Source organism: Hypanus sabinus, chromosome 3, assembly GCF_030144855.1.
Source record: "Hypanus sabinus isolate sHypSab1 chromosome 3, sHypSab1.hap1, whole genome shotgun sequence".
NCBI classification, from domain to species: Eukaryota; Metazoa; Chordata; class Chondrichthyes; order Myliobatiformes; family Dasyatidae; genus Hypanus; species Hypanus sabinus.
The window spans coordinates 121,316,134-121,338,244 of NC_082708.1; the positions used below are offsets into that span (position 1 = coordinate 121,316,134).

The 22,111-nt window shown below is 40.6% G+C and overlaps 1 protein-coding gene across 1 annotated transcript in view; it reads right to left on the minus strand.

Annotated features, from left to right (window-relative positions):
- The window catches only part of lrba (LPS-responsive vesicle trafficking, beach and anchor containing), an 817,631-nt gene that overhangs the window by 632,551 nt on the left and 162,969 nt on the right, over window positions 1-22,111 (minus strand). The window contains exons 22-25 of the mRNA XM_059965020.1: window positions 11,551-12,612; window positions 9,716-9,897; window positions 9,370-9,523; window positions 3,053-3,233 (exon numbers count right to left, since the gene is read on the minus strand). Coding sequence (XP_059821003.1) covers window positions 3,053-3,233; window positions 9,370-9,523; window positions 9,716-9,897; window positions 11,551-12,612 — 1,579 coding nt within the window. The remainder of the gene's footprint in view (window positions 1-3,052; window positions 3,234-9,369; window positions 9,524-9,715; window positions 9,898-11,550; window positions 12,613-22,111) is intronic.

Genomic DNA, 22,111 nt, shown 5'->3' on the forward strand with positions numbered 1-22,111 from the left:
GATTTCCAGCATCTGCAAAGTTTCTCATGTTTCTTATTTTTTAATGTTAGCCAAAGTTTACTAATGATTCAATTAAACCTTCAAAACCACCCTACATACATCTCTATTAAAACTATCATTCTAGTATCTAATATGGAGCACTTCCAGAGAAAGGAACATTCTCAACCTTCCATGCACTTAAACTAGTTTAATCCTCAAAATAGACATATCACAGACCTGCATGAGAGAAATTAGGAAGCACTTGATAGCACAAGGATCAAGTGCTTTAGTAGCACTCTACAAACAAAACAAAGAATTTGGAGTAAAGTTTGAGAAGAGTTATAAAGCAAATAATGAAATGTATTCTTCGCAAAGTTTACCAATTTCAGAGTTTCAATACTCTATTTTCACATTGTGAGAATCTACAGCAGAACCATGGAAACAAAATACTAGATTCATGCTTTTCAAGGAAAGTTACATAATGTCAAAACTGACAATCTCCCTATGAATTCCTTTGAGAGTCAACTGTGCTAATCTTCTCCATAATAGATCTGTACAGCTCACTTTTATAGGAAATGTCTCACACAATCATATTACCTGGGGATGATACAAAAGTATTCTCTTGATATTTGGATGTCTTGTGCAAGTAATGTTCTAATCTCTCAAAAACCAGATTAAGTTGACATGAGCCACCTGAGTTCCTTTTATCAAGTATTTTACCTCTAAATGAAGGCAAGATAAGTCACTTTACAGTCACTTCAATCAAGATAATATGATGAACTAAAACAGAAAAGGCACAGTCCCAAACTGCTTTGATGAGAGCTCTTATTTAATAATTTCAATCTGTCTTCTGTCCTTCAGACCTAGGGACTTCTGCTAATGGCTTATTCCATGTCTGTTTCCCTATCCAAAACTTTATTCACACATTAACTTTTACTGATCCTGCCAAACCCACTTACTCCCTCCTAAGAGCAGAGCCCTCAAGCTTTGCAGTGCCCCCTATTGAATCCAGATATATCAGTCCATCACCAGTATATTTTTCATTTTTCAACCCAGATTCTATTTAGGACATTTACTTGGAAGTTGGCAGTCACTGTGGCTCCTCCATTAAGTTGCCCTCCTCAATAGTATCTAAAGTTGGATAATTATTATTGAGGGGAATGGCCACAGATGATCCTGCACTGGCTGCACATTACACCTCCTTCTCCTAATAGTCACCCAGTTGTGTCTCTCCTGCAATCTAGGGATGACTACCTCCCCATAGCTCCTGTCTACCACCTTATCAAACTGAAGCTCCAGTTCCTTAATACGCGAAAAAATTCACAATGTGGTTACATCATATCTAATCCTCATCTATGTCACATCCACTTAATCTGTCCACCAAGCAAATAAACAGTCAATTCCTTACATTTCTGCTATTTTTCAATAGCTGCCTATGATATTTTTCCTATCCATATTTCCAATCCTCCAACAGCTAAGAAGGTTTAAGAGGGCAGTGTGGTAGATGTGGTCTTCAGTAAGACTTTTAATAAATTTCCATGTGGTAGACTCCCTCAGAAGGTAAGTTTGCATGGGAAAGCTGCCTAATTAGATAGATGCATTTTATTTGTAGTTCTTCAAAACATTGTGATTTTGATTCTAACTTCCTTCTTTGTCTTCTGAATTTCTTTTTCTGACTACCAAGGCTTGTGTTTTCTCACTTGTCTGATTGACCCGTAAGCATGTTAGATTATTCAGATTTATTAAGTATTTGTAAAATAATACATCTTTTAAAATTACAATTCAGGAATACAAGAATTGCTGTATTTCACATTATTTTAAACTGCAACCCCAGTAACACATAACTCATCCACTTTTGTCGGTAAGAGATTGTTGTCCACATTTTATTCCTCCTTTCTAACATTCACTTTTTCCCCTTTGTCTTTATGCATCCAATGCTAATCAGTGTGCTTTTTTCTTTAAAAACAACCATAATGCTTTTATTTTATGGACTATTGCATAGTCTTCAACTTATATTCTACTGTCATTCTACATCATAAGCAATATGGTCTGTTCCGATTCCCTTAAATCTATTGTCTTGATTTTATTTTTTCACATGTTTGCATCCTTCTCTATACCGTGCATATACACTGTGGTCACTCTTATTAGCTCAATTGTGCCCATTTACAGTAAATTTACTATTAGAGCTCCAATAAAACATTATCGATTTTGGCTTAAGATTTCATTAAATAATAGATTAGCAAATTTATTCTTGTGATACGTATATGTTAAATTTTATTAACCTGTTTTTCCAGCCAAAACTCCGTTATTTAGCAAGGAAGCTAAGGTTTGTCTCTTAGTAGTGAGCAATCCAAGCACATGGAGTGTTTATCAAAATAAACAAAACATCATTACTGGACTTCACATAAATTTCTTACCAACATAAATGAGCATCAACTATTCTACTGTATAAAATGAAGTACCAAAGAATGCAAGTCAGAATTTTTGCATGCTACTGGGGCATAGTTTAAATAATGTAAAATACAGTAATTCTTATATTTCCAAATACTTGTAATTTTTTTTTTAAAGGTGTTATTTTGCAAATACTCTGTAAATCTGAATAATCCAACATGCTCAGTGCTTTGATAATGCTGCACTGGCAGATTTCCAGTATAGAGGATGGTCATTACCTTCCATACTTTGATATTTTTTTTATTCTTTAGTTATTATTATATTAAGTATTCCAGCGAAGCAAGAAAAAAGAACTAGAAGTGAGCATAGGAACAGGGTCCCAGCAAGTTAAAAAAGATCTCAGGAAACATCTGCAGGCAAGTCAGATGCTGAATCACTGAAATTCCTAAACAGTTCGAAAATGGATTAGAGGTTCACTGCAGTACACTTAAAACATATAAACAAATTTAAATATTAGGTTAAATTTTTGAAATAATAAATTTTTAAAAGAACTCAAGCCTGATCATGCAACTTACATTATTTCACTTGTTTCATAAACAACCTACTGAAAAATTAAGAATAAGTTCTTAGGTTGTAATATACGAGGCACACAGCACTATATTGTACTGCTTAATATACTCACCAAGTCGAAGACATTGCCTTAATATTCCTCCAGAAGACATGTTCTTTTCAGCCTCTATTTCAGTGAAGCTAAGGGAGCTGGCAAAAATCAGCACATCAACAAGACCTATTAGCCTCTGAAGAAAGGTCACAGAGGCTTCGAATGAAAGACCTTGAGTCGGTTCTATGTTTTCCAGTTCATGCTGTGGAGGTTTTATTTTAAATCATTACAAATGAATATGAATTAATGACATTTCTTACATCACTAACCACACAAAATTATTCAAACTGAACATCATCCACACACCAAACAGGAACATCTCCAAAAGGCAAGCCTCATACACTGTCCATAATTTGTTTTAAAGTGATTTTTACAATATAGCATATGCATTCTAATGCTGATATTGCAATTAACTTTTTTGTTTATACTAATTTACATACTCAATTTTCCAACATAGAGATTTCTGTTAGCTTGTTGTAGGATTTCAGAAATATTTACATCTACTCTTTTTAAACCCCTAGGATAAAATTTAAAGGAAGACATCCGGTCCTTTGGACTCATTACTCTTTAAGGTATTAATATTCATTCCATTATTCTTACTGCCAGTATTTGATTAATTTCAACAAGTTTCTATCCCTTATTCAATGAAATACCCACCACACTAATCTTCTAATGCAAGTTCTATTGCAAAGTAATCTCTCAACATTCTCCATTTCATTTACAATTATTGCTATACCCATTCAAGTCTTTGCCAACCTGTATTTACATTTTTAAAATTTGTACTCTGATAACTTTGTATTGTTCTTTGTCTCTCTCCCAAGATATCATAACCAGTACTTGTTCTTACTTCTTCACATGCCCTACCACTTAGTTTTATACCACTTGTCATACTTCTTATTCATTCATGATTGTTTGAAAAATCTAAGTCTTTCTTCTTAGTATCATAAACGGATTCTACCCCATTACATTCCTTATCCTGGATAACTCACTGAGTTGCAGCTTATCAAAGTCAGTCTTTGTTTCATTAGATAGAAATCAACCTTCTTTAAATGTAAAATCATAATATCTGTTTAACATTCCTTCCTTTCAACTATAACATTGAATTCAATCATGTTACATCTGCCCTGTTAACTCAAACTGACTTATTACAAATTTTGACATGGTCTGCCATCATGCCCCTACACATATCGGAAGCAACACATACAAAATGCTGGAGGAACTCAGTGAGTCAGATAGCATTTATGGAAAAGAACAGACATTTTGGACCAAGATTCTTCATCAGGACAGAGTACGGTTTACTCTTTTCCATCGATATTGCCTGACCTGCATTTTGTACATGCTGTTTTGGATTTCCAACACATTCCGCAGATTTTCTCATTTGTACCCCAACACATACCATTGGCTCAATAGCATATTGTTGCTTTAATCTACTCCATACACAATATAATTTGTCTCCATCTTTCTGATGCAAGCTTGTCTGACCCCTTCTTTTATAAAAGTTAAAATACCCCATTACCATCTACTGCCTTTTTTTTAATCTGGTTATCGTGTATTTTGGCCTCCCAATAGCAATAAATCTGTCACTTATTCCCCCACCCACACATACATTTCATTGCCTACTTCTCCATTGTTAAATTCTCGCACAGAAGTGACAATCCAAAATCCTAATAACATTTTCCTTGAAAGTTTCCCAACATTTACCATATTCCTTATATTAATGCATGATTTATCACTCCCTCATCCTGTTAACCGAGCAGTCATATCAGAAAAATGGCAACCACAGCCTATCCTTCAAGTTAAGCAATTCATTTGTCTTATTCTCTATATTTGGCATTTGTATGAAACATGCCTTAATCTGCCCTTCATGCTCTAATGTTCTACATTTCTTTCAAATGTTCTCTCAAATGAACAATTACTCATGTTCAGCTTATCCTTCAATGAAAAACTTGCACAATTTTGAGTATGGCTGCTCCACCACAAGTTCATAACAGATGGCCATAAATTATCATTATTTTAATTTTGAATGACTCCCACTTGTCAAATGTAGATCTATCCACAAGTAGCTGCTTGTAGTCTACTTTTGCAAGGTCCTATCTTGCAACATTGAAATCAGCCTTCCTTCAAGTCAGCATTTTATTTCCTTGGCCATCCTTACTCATTTCAAAAATTACCTTAAAACTTGCAAAGTTATGCTCAGTAACTCAAGATGCTCTCCCACTGACATTTCTACCACTGGTCCAGCTACATACCCAGTACCACAGACTAGACCCAGGACTGTCCATTCTGGGCAGTTATTCAAGTACTAGACTAAAATATTCTCCAGAATGCACTTTAAAAATATGTCACCTTTTGGACTAAATGGTCCAGTTAATCTTGGTAAAATTGAAATTGTCTACTAATCTTGCTGTGATTTATTTGTCTTTTTGATCTCCTTCTGGTTGTTAGAAGCCCTGTACCATACTGCAAGCAAAGTGATCACCCCAACTTCTACTCCTAAGCTTGACCCATGTGGCCACATTTAAGAGCCTTTTTGAATATGCTCCTCTTTACTATCATAATGGACTCCTTAACAATACTGTATTGCAGCTTCCTCTTCTGCATCAAACCCCCATTCCACCTTAAGTCTCTATACCCTGGAATGTTGCATTCATAGTCTGCCTATACTTCTCATTGCCTCAGTAAAGCAGCCAGCACAATTAACAACCCCACCCACCCCAGCATTCTCTTGTCTCTCCTCTCCCATTGAGCAAAAGATACAAAATCCTGAAAGCACGTGCCACCAAGCTGAAGGACAGCATCTACCCTACTGTTGCCAGACTCTTGAATGGACTTCTTGTATGATAAGATGGCCCCTTGGCCTCACCATCTACTTTGCTATGATCTTAAACTTTACCGTTACCTGCACTGCATTTTTTCAGTAGCTCTTACACTTGATTCTGCATTATTATTTTACTGTGCTCTAGCTCAATACACTATGTAATGAGTTGACCTTTATGAACAGCATGTAGGACAAGCTTTGCACTGTACCTTGGTACATGTGACGATATTAAACCAAAAGGTTTACCCTTCATTCAAGATTGATTCTGTGAAAGCTACAATATCAAATTGTCATTTGGCCACTTTCTTGGCCAGTCTCTAATTGTTAGTGAGCTATTTTCATGCTACATCTCTCTCTTCCTGGCATAGTTATCTTTAGCCCAATTACTTTTTACTGTACTTCTTCCCTTTTTTTGCACTTTAAATTTCTTGCCACTGATACCCAATCACTCCATCTTATTTAGCTTAAAGCTCTTCATGCCTCCCAAATTAATTATTTTGCTAGAATTCTGTTCTTGGCATGATTCAAGTGAAGTCCATCCCAAAGGATCAGCTCCCTCTTTCCCTTGGATTTATTCCAGCACCACAAACAGAATTCCACTTCCATACTAATAATTAACCCAAGCATTCAACAGCCTAATTTGCCTATGGCTCGGGTTATGACACAGATGATTACCTTGGTGGATCAGCTTTTTAAAATTAGTCCCTGGCTAGTCTTGTTCTCTCAATAAAATCATGGTGCACACTGATAACTGGAACCTTCTTTCCCCAACCCACGTTGCTCTCCAGCACAGGGACATGTCACTTACCCTGGCAAGAGATAGGCAACATAGCCTTTGTGTCTAATATTGGTGATTGTATCCCCCAATTATATTATCTGTTGACTGCTTGCAACTACAACCACATTTTAAGCTTCCTCCCACCCTTCTGCTTGAGTGATTGTTCCCACTTAAGGTTTGCAAGAGCCATGAATCTGCTGGACATGTGCAGGGGCTGCAGAACTGATGCTTTCATAATAGTGTCCTGGACCCACATACCTAACTCACTTCCTGTCATATTCACTTATCCTTGACCTGACAGATCAATTCCATCCTCTTTATTCTGTGGGGCACAATATCTCCCAGAGTAAATGGACTAAATAACTTTCATGCTTTACAATCTCTCCATATCTACATCTTATACTCCAGCACCTGCATTCTTTGAGCTGCAATATGGTTGCCTTGGACAAAAAATATTCACAAGCTCCCATTTATAATGAAAGTAACACATCTCCTGTCTTTCCTCACCCCCCCCCACCCCCATTCTATTTAATGAATAAGTTTAGTGTTAATCAATTTGTTTAACCCACTCAACTTTAAGTAAATGGTTTGGTTGTTAGTAGTACTACTCTGAGTTAACTTAGTGTACTATCACTATTATCAAGCAGTAATGCAACACTGCTGATTTATCTTGTAGCTTTCAAACCACTGCTGGTCCCACTGTAATGCATTCTTAGTGACCACTCTCATGAACAGCACGTCCTACAGCCAATCCAACAAGCCCCACTGCTCAACTCATGTGACCAATTAACCGACTAAGCCATATGTCTTTGGAATTTGAAAGGAAACCAAAGCATCTAGGAAACCCACCCGGTCACAGGGGAACATACAAACTCCTTACCAACAGTTGCAGGAATCGAGCCCAGGTTGTCGGCACTGTAAAACTTTACACTAACCACTACACTACTGTGCTACAGGCCTCCAAATAGTAGAGGTATTAGAAGTACAAATGATAATGAGGTATTTTAATTTACAAATAAACTAGCCAAAACAAATTAGTAATAATACCATGGAGGATAAATTTGTGGAATGTGTGAAGGTGTTTTTTTTTTAAACTTGAGGAGCCAGCTAGAGAACAGGTAATCCTGAATTGGGTACCATTAATCTCGCTGTGTAGGGTCTGTAGGGAAGATTGGCCAAAACATGATAGAATTCTACATTATGATTCAAAGTAAAAATGTTTGATTTGAAAATACAGTATTAAACTTAAATTAATGGGAAGTACTAACACAAGAAAGATTGAGTTGACTATGATAGTTGGAACAGAACCACTGAAATGCACTACAATTGATTGAAATTGCTAACATTTATGGAACAGATTTAAGAACTACAAGAGCTTTACCTTCCTCTCTGCAACAGTAATGCAAAAAGAAAACTGAAGCAACTATGATTTATGAATCATAGTTAGTTAAGAATCCAAAGATGAGGCATATATTGTGCCAAAAAAGAGCTTAGAAATGCACAAAAGTTTGTTAAAAAGAGAAAAGTTGAATAAGGGTAAATTAGAGTAGAGGATTACAACATCTTCTACAGGTACATAAAAAGATTTGAAAAGAGATCCTTTACAGTCAGAAAGTGGATAATTTATAAAAGGGAAGGGAAAAAAACAAGACAAGACATTCCTTGCTTTCTGTTCTCATGGAAGATAACACAAAAGGCATCCCAGAAATGCTTGGGAAACAAAAGGTTAATAGAAAGAAGAAATTAAAGCAAAATAGTATTAGTTGAAAAACAATACGGGGAAAATTTAATGGCACTCAAAGCAAAACTTGAGGTAACTGCGGCAACTACTGATACAATGGTTGTCATCTCCCCAAATTTTATAGATTATTGAACAATTCTTGCAGAATGCAAGGTGGCAATGTAACCCACTATCTAGAATAAAAAGGGTAGGGGATAAAAACAAGTGAGGCACAGACCAGTTAGCCATCAGTAGGAAAATGCTAGCTTATTATGAAGAACGTGATAATAAGAGATGGCAATTGCACCAACTTTAAACAACATCAACTTAGATTTGTTACAGGGAAATCACATCTTACAAACATACTGACTGTTATTTTTAAGGATGCAGCTGGTAAAATAAGAGGCGAACCAATAGATGGTATTATTTGCATTTTCAAAACTTGGGATAATAAAAGACCTGGATCAAAAATTGGCTGCTAGTCGATGAACATAAAAGAATGAATAAATAGGATCTTCTCAGAATAGTAACCAGATACTAGTGGGGACATTTAGAGGAGTCAATGCTTGGGTGCTGGCTATACACAAATTAGGAACGTTGCAGCGTTGTTTCCTTCTCTGACGTACTGTATAGCTGTGTAATCATTGTAATCAATAAGTTGTTCAGTATAAGTAATTTAAATACAAATCTTTGTCTTAAATACTTTGATTCTAGCAGAAATACAATATTAGTGCACAAGTCTTCACAATAATATTTAGCTTTTTTTTTACAATGTGTATTTTACTTCAAATACTCAAATGTATCAAATCATTGGCAGAGGCCATTGGCCCAATGAGATTTTTTCCAAACACTAATTTAGAAAAAGCTGTCAAGCTACAAAATTTGCATCAACCGATCAAATAAGAAAGCATCACAGTTAGTACAAAGCCATTACTATGTATATCACTGAATATAAAAATAATGTCCTTTCATTTTAAGAAGCAAAGAGAGAATCACTTATTAACAAAATATTTCATACTCACTGTAGTAGATGTAGCTGCAGAAAGAAGTGGGAGGATCCCACCACAAGACATGATGATATTATCTACCACTTGAGAGACAAGATGAATGGTGTTGTGGACAAAAATGACATTTTCACTGCTGTTAACAAAATCCATCACCGTTTTTGTGCTATGGCTTTTCAAAGGGGGAAGAAAAAAGCATGGAATTACAACTTTTCTCAGTTCAATCAGATCCTCTACATGCATACAAAAATATTCACTATTAAACCAATATGAAATAAATTGCTAACGTAAAAAATATATTCAGCAACATTAAACAGTGCTAAGGTTTAACAAATTGGGTTGGGGAATAATATGCTTAACTAACCTTCTCCACATCTGAACATCTGTTTCTATAGAGAACAGCAAGTCATTTAGCAAACGTTGGTGCATTGCAGACCACTTAAATTCTGGTATACGAAACATGGTGGTGCGTGCTGAAGGATTAGACCCTCTGTTCTGTCCATCAGACACAAGACCTTGCTGATTTACAAGCTCCGATTGTGATATCTGGAAGAAATGCAGAAAGAATGGTTTAAAATCCCTGTGAAAAAGTTTGCAGCAGCATTTAATGTTTCTTGTTAAATGAGGACAGAATATAAAATATTAGAATTTTCGGAAATGAGATATGCGCAAAATTTCTTGAAACTTGGGCTATACTTTTAAATTCAGTGCCCTAACAAAAAATAATCAAATTTTTAAACGGTTTAATCAACTTAGCATGCTTTAAATTGTGCACCCTTATGCTTCACCTAAATTTTCCTTTTCTCACAACCTGGAATTCTTCAGCCATTCCATTTCCAACAGCTCCCCATTTAAGTGGAGATGTAACTTCTCCCTTCTAATCGTCTAAAGCAACAAATACTCCATCAAGGTACAGTTGTACTTCCTTCAATTTACCTTACTATATCCTTAAACTGAATACCACTGATTGAACTGCAATTTGCTGAATACCACTGTTCAATCCAAAAGATATGACCTACACATTTACCTGCCAAGTCAATTTTCTGAATGCACCTTATGCTTATAAAACTTCTAAGACTACTTGAGCATCAGCTAAGCTTCTTACATTTCAAATATGGAATTTACAAACTCAAAATTTGATTTCAAGATGTCAGACCAGAATTACTGTTCCTAATTTTTAAAAAAACATTGGAAACTGATATGGTCTTACTGCTTCAGTTTATTTTTCCATACCCAATGTTTCTTTATCTTTGCAATTACCATCCCATAACTACTCATTATCCATTATACTAGATCACTTATTCTTCCCTTCTTCTGCCCCTTCCTAACACCCACGATCAATTTTTCTTCCTTTATGGGCTTCTTAAAAGTTGGAACACCTCCAAGTTCTTATAGTTTTGATTCCAAATAAACATCTTGAAGCTAACATCTCTACATAATTGCAGCTTGTTTCTGCTCATTACAGCTTTGTATGTTTGCAGATGACATCAAACTTCAACCATCAGTGCAAACCTTTTAACAATTGGAATTTTTTTAGTCTACAATATTGTTGGAAATATGATTCAAACCTGTAATACAATTAACAAATGTCCTTACAATCTAAAAAACAGACCATCAAAAAAATTGATAGTTGTGGCAAAAGAATAAAATCGCAATAACCTGCTGATATTTAATGGGAACAGAGATGTTCCCACTCTCTTCACTTCCTACCAAATGCCACAAAATTCTAACATACTGTGCTCTGTCTGTAATAGATAATGCAAAAGAATAGAAAAATTGATCAATCTGTTTGGCCAATTTCAACCCACTGCAATTTGTAAATACTATAATTACCAATTCATTTTCACTTTCTACTAACATGACACCAAACTTTTGGCTTAAAATCACACAGCTTTGAAACTTGCCAATAGCATTTTCATTTTAAATCATATTCAGTACTATTCCTGCAGCATCAATTCAAGTCATTATCTAGAGATCAGTAATTTTCCATGGCTTTAAACCACGGTAAAAAATAATGCAAATCCATTAAAAAGATGAATTATGGATATAATTTTTTATCAAAGTACAGAACATTGCAAGGCAAAGCCACCTTAAACAAAACCAAGATTTCCTCATGCTAATACCCATCAAGGAAAATGTAATTTTTTTCCCCAACAGCAAGGTCACACTTTATTTATTATTAAGAAAAAAGGTCATTACCTGAGTTGGCAGCTTTGGTGCATCTGCAGAAACTTGATTTATACTTGATCGAAGCTCCAATCTCTCAGTATCAGTTGCAACATTGGATACATCCAATCTAGCCATTTCCTTTCCAGTAGGCACTCTTAATTCTCTTGTTTTTGGACTAGTTATTCCAACAATTTCATCCATGCCGTCAGAGTTATGAGTGCTATTTACAACAGTGTGACTGCTTGCTTGATTTAATGAATATGCACCCAATTCTGTTTCCAATTTTGCCATCTCTTGGCTCTCTTTAATCATCTCTTCCTGTGGTACAGTTTCACAGTGACTTGAAATTGCTTCCAAATGGCTTGCATCACCTTTGGATGCAGAAGTCAAAGTGCTGCCATCTAGTTCTTGAGAAGCAACCTGAAGTTCTTGGGCACTGTCCTCTTCATTATTATCTAAAGTGCTTTCATGCTGCTTATTGCTTGAAGATTCTACCTCATCAGCTATTGAATCACATGGGTCTACTGCAAGATTCCTTTCTTTTTCATTTTCAGTATGTCCTGTTGCCATTTTCTCTTCAATTGATTCAGAAGGAGTTAAAGTAATTTCCTCAAAAGCTTGTATTGTACCAGTTGAGGTAGTTGAATACTCTTTATCTTCCTCACACACTTCAGATGCTTCTGTCTTCTCCATTTTGGAACTTCCTGAAGTGTCTAGTTTATTTGACATCTGATCTACTTCTGTTGCACATTTTTCTGTATCAGTACTGTGAGATGGTACAGTTGCTGTTTCTGTTTTGACTAGCTGTGCCAAATTTACTGCCTGTATCTCTGTACTTAAAATCCCAATCTCCTGGTCATTTTCAGGTTGCAATTCAAGTTTGCAATCTTCTATTTTTCCCAGTTGCATACCAACATTCTCAGAATATGTTATATGCTTTCTCTCAAAATCATCTTTCTTTACAGAGACTACTTGCGCACTGCTAATCTCAGAAATAGTACGAATGCTTGAAACTTGCTTTGTATTCTCATCTCGGCTTTGGTATTCTTCATACATTTTGGCCATGTTCTCCTTGTGTATTTCATAAGTGACCTTAAAAAATCAAAAAAGAAAAACAAAAACATTTTTAAAATTAGCTGAACTAACAAAACATAATTCTGTAATGAAATATCCAAATTTGGCAAGCACAAATCAGATTATTTTGAATTAAAAATAGACGCATTTCAGAAGCACAGAGTCCTTCAAATACATTTTCATACAACTATGTGGTCACGTTAATCCAGATGTTGCATATTTTTCCTGATCAGATTTCAACCTGGAGTTAAGTTTTATAGTTTGACATGAGGATTTAAGAGTCATTAGTAGTCCATATAAAGTTGCAGTTTCAACTGGTAGGACACAAAACTTCAAAGATATGACATGACGATTATAATTTGAGGGCAAGAGTAGGCAACTCATCTCTACAGTTGTTGTTTTAATGTTCCACTGGATCATGATTCATCTACTCTTCAATTCTGTTTATACCATTTCCCTTGGTATATAAAAAAAGATGAAAATTTGTGATGAAAACTTAAGCAAACAAAGTGATAATGAGAGGTTAAGTGGATAGTCAAAGATCTGGCATATGGACTATACTCTGGGAAAATTTTGAATTGGGCTATTTTAGCAAGAGCAATTTTAAAAAGTATTCTCTAAATAGTGAGAGATTGCATTATTCTGACAGGCAGAGGGATGAGTGCCCTAGCAGACTTATCAAAACATCAATATATAATTGTTGCAAACAATTAGGAAAGCAAACACTATTTATTCCTATAGGAATTAAATACAAAATTAAGGAAATTATACTTGAGATAAAAAGTAATGTACAATATTGGTCTTATTTATGGAAGCAATTAATACATTGGAAGCAGTTCTGTTTTATTAGACTAATATATGGAATGAGGGCGTTGCCTGGAACTAGGTTTCAGTGTTTTAAGCTAGGTCCCTATTTAAAATAGGGTGTGACAAAATAATTTCTCAGAGGATTGGTCATCTTCGGAACTCCCTACCTCAAAGAGTGATGCATATCTTTAAGCCAGAGAGATTGGGCATCAACATCTCAGAAGATCCATTCTCGGCCCACCGTATTGATACAATCATGATGAAGGCATGACTACAGTTATACTTAATTAGGAGTTGACTAGATTTGGTAGGTCACCCAAGTCTAGCAAATTTCTACAGATGCACCCATACTGCCAACATTCTCAATAATGAAGGTATTTCATAGAACCACCCATAGGAAGGACAAGAAACAGCAAGCGAAATTTCAATAAGTAGCCCAACGTACATAATTGAAAAAATAATAATAGCTTAAATAGAGAATTTTACAATCAGCAGCATTAGGAAAAGATCTGCAAGTGACTCCATGTTTAAAAATGTAGAATATAGAAGGAAAATCAAGGCCCATCTGCAAAAACACACCAGAACCTACAGAGAAAATAATATTAAGTGCACACACTTGAACAATTTTTTATAATGTGGATCTACTGCAGAAAGAGCACCTGAATTATTGGGTTTATAATACTGTCAGCCCTCCTTATCCGCAGATTCTGCATGCACAGATTTAACCAACCACGGATCGGGAAAACCCAGAAGTTCTCTCTCCAGCACTCGTTGTTTGAGCATGTACAGACTATTTTTTTCTTGTCATTATTCCCCAAGCAATACAGTATAACAACTATTTACATAGCATTAACATTGTATTAGGTATTATAAGTAGTCTAGAAATGACTTAAAAGTACAGGCAGTCCCCAGGTAATGAACGAGATCCATTCCTGAGTCCATTTTTAAGTTGGATTTGAAGTCGGAACAGGTACATCCGGTATTATTTAGCATCAGTTAATCAAACGTTTTTCTTAGTAAGTAGTACATATTTTACCTTTCTATGTATATAAAACACTTGAGAAATATATGTATTTCAATAATTAAACCATTGCATTGCTTAGTAATAATTGTAGCTTTCATCAGGGCAGGGACTTTCACATGCTCCATTAAAATTGTTCCAATCGTTGACCGTCTGTAGCCTAACGCTTTTCCAATGACTGATGGCATTTCACCTCTTTCCGATCACTTTATCACTTCCATCTTATTTTCAATCGTGATCATGATTATTTTCGTGAACAGAAACACCACGGATTCAGAGATGCACCGGGTCCTAATGTCCACCGCACTGAACATGTTAAATAAAGTCCAGGGTTCCGCTGGGTCCTAAAGACCACCGCACTAAGTCAGGTTAAATAAGGGACTTGAGGGTCCGCATTTTTTGGCATCCGCAGGGGATTTCAGAACCAATCCCCCATGGATAAGGAGGGTCGACTGTATATACAACATTAATGACTATTTAAAGAATGGTGTTTTCAACTAAGTAGTTCTTCTCTGTCTTATCGCCCAAACGGATGAAGCCAGTACCTGCACCTAGGTGCCTGCACCTAAAAGTAATCTTCCAAGATACTATATGCAGATTTAGAAGATATGTCATTCCATCATCAGTGCCAAACCTAAATACTGGAACTAAACAGACACTAGTAGCTCTACCACAAGAAGTGATCTAATGTGCAGTTCAATACCACCTTCAAAAGACTGTTAGTGATCACCAAACAATAATCATTCAGAAAATGCAATCTGCAAGGAAAAATAATGTGATTATGGTTTGAAAACAAGGACACCAACATTTTAAAATGTTAAATGTACATTTAAGAATATGTAATTTTCAACAGCCAAATCACTGCCATTTAACTTGAGTTTTCAATCTCTCTTGCAAAAGCCTCAGACTGTTACTTTAAAAAAAAGTAGCAAACAGGGTGATTAAAACAATACTTTTTAAAAAGCATGTCAATGGCTGGTTTAGACTTCTATTTCTTCACTATTACAGTATAAAAATTACAACATTACATACATAAAGAAAACAAATATGACCACGGCAAAAGCAGAGTATCCACTGCAAGGACACTGGGCCTTATTAAAAAAATAAAACATATGTGTACAAGTTACCTTCCAATACCAAGCGAGTCTACAGAATAAAAATTTAACTAGTTTGAATTAACTTTTTTCCTAGCCAGTTAGTAATAAAAAAGATATTAATTAATTATAATCAGATACCATTCTAAATTACTTAACTAGATAAGGAGTCATTAATCTTCCCCTAACCATTGACTATAAATTCATAGCTTTCTGCATAGCACAGTTATGTGAATGTACAGGCAAATTAAATCACATGCTAAGAATGAGAAATTTTTGGTGCTTTATTAGCCTTAATACTTAAGGTAATTTGATGAACATTTATTAAATAGAAAGTAATTTTAAGACTTTCTTCAAAACATCACATTGTAGCGGTGTGCTACAAACAGCGCTAAAATTACGACACGGAGTCGGTAACTGCAGTCGAAGGAAAAACTTTATTCGAAAACTTCAGCCTCACTTTTAAGCCTCTGTCAACCGGCCCCCCATGGCGAAGAGGCTCCAAAGCTCTGTGCTCGCAAACCCCCGTAGGCTATCTAATTGTGAGTCGGTTCGCATACGCTAGGAAATGAGCCGCCACATAACCCCCCCCCAGAACCGGCGATACACCCCCCAATGTCCACAGCCTGGGCCAGAACCTGCTTGGGAGGTCGGCCTCTGCGCCGAGGCGCCGGAAACTCGGCCGGTTGCGCCAGGTCCACATGGGCCGGCTTGAGGCGGTCCACCGTGAAAACCTCCTCCTTCCCCCCAACGTCCAGCACGAACGTGGACCCGTTGTTCCGGAGCACCGTAAACGGCCCCTCGTATGGCCGCTGCAGCGGTGGCCGATGCCCGCCCCTTCGTACAAACACAAACTTACAGTTCCGTAGGTCTTTGGGTACGCAGGTCGGGTGCCGCCCATGCTGTGAAGTGGGTATGGGGGCCAGGTTACCCAGCTTCTCGCGAAGTCTGCCCAGGACTGCAGCGGGTTCTTCCTCTTGTCCCCTCGGGGCTGGTAGGAACTCCCCGGGGACGGCCAGGGGCGCGCCGTATACCAACTCGGCCGACGAGGCGTGCAGGTCGTCCTTGGGCGCTGTGCGGATGCCGAGAAGGACCCAGGGAAGCTCGTCCGCCCAGTTGGCTCCTCGCAGACGGGCCATGAGGGCCGACTTCAGGTGACGGTGGAAACGCTCCACTAGCCCGTTCGACTGTGGGTGGTAGGCAGTGGTGTGGTGCAGCTGAGTCCCCAAAAGGCTGGCCATAGCTGACCACAGGCTGGAGGTGAACTGGGCGCCTCTGTCGGAGGTAATGTGGGCTGGTACACCAAAGCGGGATATCCAGGTGGCGAGCAGGGCTCGGGCGCAAGATTCGGAGGTGGTGTCGGTGAGCGGGACCGCCTCTGGCCATCTTGTGAACCGGTCCACGATAGTCAGGAGGTAACGCGCTCCGCGCGACACTGGCAGGGGGCCCACGATATCCACATGAATGTGGTCGAAACGCCGGTGGGTGGGATGGAACTGCTGCGGTGGGGCTTTGGTGTGCCGCTGAACCTTGGCCGTCTGGCAGTGCATGCACGTCCTGGCCCATTCACTGACCTGTTTGCGGAGTCCGTGCCAAACGAACCTGCTGGAAACCATCCGGACAGTTGTCCGGATGGAGGGATGCGCCAAGTTATGAATGGAGTCGAAAACACGTCGCCGCCAGGCTGCGGGGACGACCGGACGGGGCTGGTTGGTGGCGACGTCACAGAGTAGGGTCCTCTCACCTGGGCCCACGGGGAGGTCCTGGAGCTGCAAACCAGAGACTGCAGTCCTGTAACTCGGAATCTCCTCATCTACCTGCTGTGCCTCTGCCAGTGCCTCAAAGTCTACCCCTTGGGAAAGGGCATGAACGGTAGGGCGAGAGAGCGCATCCGCCACGACATTGTCCTTACCCGAGACGTGCCGGACATCCGTTGTGTATTCAGAGATGTAGGACAGGTGGCGTTGCTGGCGGGATGACCAGGGGTCGGATGCTTTCGTAAACGCAAAGGTAAGCGGTTTGTGGTCCGTGAACGCGGTGAAGGGCCGACCTTCTAGGAAGTACCTGAAATGCCGGATTGCCAGGTAGAGCGCCAACAGTTCCCGGTCAAAAGCACTGTACTTGAGCTCGGGTGGCCGCAGGTGTTTGCTGAAAAACGCCAGGGGTTGCCAGCGACCTGCGATGAGCTGCTCCAGCACCCCACCGACTGCCGTGTTTGATGCGTCCACTGTGAGGGCGGTAGGGGTGTCCATTCTGGGATGTACTAGCATTGCGGCGTCAGCCAAAGCTTCCTTCGTTTGAACGAAAGCGGCGGCGGACTCCTCGTCCCAGGTAATGTCCTTGCTCGGACCCGACATCAGGGCGAACAGGGGGCGCATGATCCGGGCAGCTGAAGGGAGGAAGCGGCGGTAGAAATTGACCATACCTACGAATTCCTGAAGGCCTTTGACCGTGGTGGGTCGGGGGAAGTGGCGGACCGCATCTACCTTAGCGGGCAGAGGGGTTGCCCCGTCTTTAGTAATCCTGTGGCCCAGGAAGTCAATGGTATCAAGTCCGAACTGGCATTTGGCAGGGTTAATTGTAAGACCGTACTCACTCAGTCGGGCGCAGAGTTGACGGAGGTGGGACAGATGCTCCTGACGACTGCCGCTGGCTATGAGGATGTCATCCAAATAGATGAACGCGAAGTCCAGGTCCCGTCCCACCGCGTCCATTAACCGCTGGAACGTCTGTGCGGCATTCTTCAGGCCGAACGGCATGCGGAGGAACTCGAAGAGGCCAAACGGGGTGATGAGAGCCGTCTTGGGGACGTCGTCAGGATGCATCGGGATTTGATGGTACCCTCGGACAAGGTCGACCTTGGAGAAGATCCGGGCGCCGTGCAGGTTTGCCGCAAAGTCCTGAATGTGCGGCACAGGGTAGCGGTCCGGTGTGGTAGCCTCGTTCAGCCTGCGGTAGTCGCCGCACGGTCTCCAGCCCCCCGTCGCTTTGGGCACCATGTGCAGGGGGGAAGCCCAGGGGCTGTCGGACCGCCGGATGATCCCCAATTCCTCCATTCTCTGGAACTCCTCCTTCGCCAGTCGGAGCTTGTCCGGGGGAAGCCGCCGAGCACGGGCATGGAGGGGTGGTCCCTGTGTCGGGATGTGGTGCTGTACGCCGTGCCTGGGCATGGCTGCTGTGAACTGCGGTGCCAGAACCGATGGGAACTCCGCCAGGACCCTGGTGAAGTCGTTGTCGGACAGCGTGATGGAGCCGAGGTGAGGGGCTGGCAACTGGGCCGCGCCCAGGGAGAACGTCTGAAAGGTCTCGGCGTGTACCAGTCTCTTCCTGGGCAGGTCAACCAGCAGGCTGTGAGCTCGCAAAAAATCCGCACCCAGAAGCGGTTGGGCTACGGCGGCCAGTGTGAAGTCCCACGTGAACTGGCTGGGGCCGAACTGTAGCTGCACCTGACGGGTGCCATAGGTCCTTACTGTGCTGCCATTCACGGCCCTCAGGGGGGGACCCGGTGCCCTGCTGCGAGTGTCGTAACTTGTCGGAGGTAAAACGCTGACCTCAGCCCCAGTATCGACTAAAAAGCGGCGTCCCGACCTGCTATCCCACACATACAGGAGGCTATCCCGATGGCCAGCCGCCGTAGCCATCAGCGGCGGCTGGCCCTGGCGTTTCCCGGGAACTTGCAGGGCGGGCGGCAACGGCAGGCTTCTGCGCCCCACCGCTGGTGGTAGAAGCACCAGTGGTCATTGGGCCGGGGGTTAGTGGGCTCTGCGGCCGGGCCTGGACTGGTTTGCTGCCGGGAGCGTGGCTGGGAGATCTGTGCGATGGACGCCCCGCTCACCTTTTTGGCGTTCCACAGCAAGTCCGCCCGGGCTGCCGCCTTCCGGGGGTCACTGAAATCCGCGTCGGACAGCAGCAGGCGTATGTCCTCGGGCAGCTGCTCCAGGAATGCCTGCTCAAACATGAGGCCTGTGTGTCCCTCGGCCAGAGACAACATCTCGTTCATTAAAGCCGATGGAGGTCTGTCGCCCAAGCCATCCAGGTGCAGTAAACGGGCAGCCCGCTCGCGCCGTGAGAGTCCGAAAGTCCTGAGGAGCAGGGCTTTGAATTCCGTGTACTTGCCGTCTGCCGGGGGCGACTGTACGAACTCCGCGACCTGGGCAGCTGTGTCCTGGTCGAGGGAGCCCACCACGTAGTAGTAGCGGGTGTCTTCTGAGGTGATCCGGCGAACGTGGAATTGGGCTTCGGCTTGCTGGAACCATAGGTCCGGGCGCTGTGTCCAGAAACCCGGCAGTTTCAACGAAACCGCATGAACAGAGGCGGCGTCGGTCATTTCTGGTCCAAAAATCGTTTGGACCGTCGGGGTCACCAATTGTAGCGGTGTGCTACAAACAGCGCTAAAATTACGACACGGAGTCGGTAACTGCAGTCGAAGGAAAAACTTTATTCGAAAACTTCAGCCTCACTTTTAAGCCTCTGTCAACCGGCCCCCCATGGCGAAGAGGCTCCAAAGCTCTGTGCTCGCAAACCCCCGTAGGCTATCTAATTGTGAATCGGTTCGCATACGCTAGGAAATGAGCCGCCACAACATTTTGTCAGTGAAATCTATTACTTCTAAACACTAGTTTAACTCATCCTTTTGCAACTGTAAACAACCTTGTTTTCTCACTTCTTACAGTTCAGTGAAAAGGCCCTTCTCTCAAAACCTCAACTTTGTTTCTTCCACCATCCCCCGCCCCGCGCTGTCTGGCCTACTAACTGCTTCCAGAGTTTTCTCTTAGTCCCATAGTGGTAAAAAATTGATTTAATCAGCAATTATCTACAGAGTTATAAATGCAGCTTGCATTGCTTAAAACACAAAACTCCATTTTCTCAAACAACACTGGCGATAATGAAAAATGGATGCAGTAGAGCCATTGGAAGTGGTCCTTCTATTACAAAACCAGTGGGACAGCTTTCACCCACCATTCTCCAAACATTTCTGGGAATAAGGAGCATTTTCTTCACCAGATTTTCCATGTTTTCTTCAACATTATCATTTCAGCTACAACTACAATTCTTGTACATTCATAAATCTTATTACATATAATCTTATATAATTAATTCTTTTGATGTTGTAGTGTTCACAGATGCACTGAGGATGTCACCATGACCAGTGATGAAATGCCTGCAAGCCAACTGCCAAGCTCAGCAACATCAAATGCCTCAACCGCCTATATACACCACCACCCTAAATCCCTTCATTTCTGTATTCATTGCTTTCTATCTATTGTTACCATCTCAACAGCACCTTCAGCAAGCCCCCACCACCCCATTTTCATGTCAAATGAGACATGGAACAAGGAACAATACAGTACAAGAATAGGTCTTTTGGCTCACAATATTATGCCAACCTGCTATTAGTAATCAAATGCCCACCTAAAATGATCCCTTCTGAACACAGCATGCTCATATCCCTCTATTCACTTAACCAAGAGCTTCTTGGATGTCTCCATCACCCTGGCAGTACATTCCAGGCAGCAACAACTCTGAAACAGCTTTCTCCACACACCTCTTTTGAACTTGCCCCTCACCTTAAAAGCATGTTCTCTGGTGTTAGACATTTCAACCCTGGGAAAAAGGCACTTGCTATGCATGCCTCTCATAATCTTACAAAGATCCAGTAGATCTTTCCTCACCCTCTGCTACTCCAGAGAAACAACCCAAATTTCTCCAACTCCTTAGCACATGCCCTCTAATCCAGGCTACATCCTGGTAAGTCTCTTCTGCACCCTCTCCAAAACCTCAACATCCTTCCCATAATGGGATGACCACAACTGAATGCAATACTCCAGATGCAGTCTATTGGAATTTTATAAAACTGCAAAATAACTGTCCAACTTGAACTCTATTCCTCAACTAATAAAGGCAAGCATACCACACTATCAATCTGTGTGGACATTTTCAGGGAGCTATGGACTTGGACCCCAAGATCCCCCTGCACATCAACATTTGCCATTAAACAGTGTGCCTCTTTATACTTCCCTTTGCTTTCATCCATCCACCACCCACCCATACCCAATCTACAAACTTTCAAGCGCTGGAGACTATTCAACTATTGCAAAGAAACTCTTCTCATAAATAAGTGACTTAATCACAACACTTTGTTGTTAGGGTGAACAGATCTGTCGCCTCTGGCTGCCCATATATATTTAGTGTACAGTGGCGAATGACTGAAATAAATCAAGGCCAACATGATGTGTATGTACAGAATATCCAGCTTGGGTTAAGTTGTGTTCAAAAATATAAATCAATGGAAAAGCAGCAACAGAAACGCAAGTTTGTGTGCGTAAGTCAGCTTTAAAACTTTAAAAGTTAGTTTTAAACCCGGTTTTATAGTAGTAAAAGCATTTTTCCAATTGAAATAAAAATCTATGGTCAAAGCTTTTCAAAAGCAGTTCAGTTTCTCCACACCTTTGTTAAATGTTCTAGCATCAGTCTAGATATATGAAAAAGGGGAAAAAAACTGCAATGCTGGAAATCAGAAGCAGAAATAGAGAATGCTGGAAATATGTAGCAAGCAAAGCAAATTGCTTAAGAGAGAAATAGAATTAACTTTTCA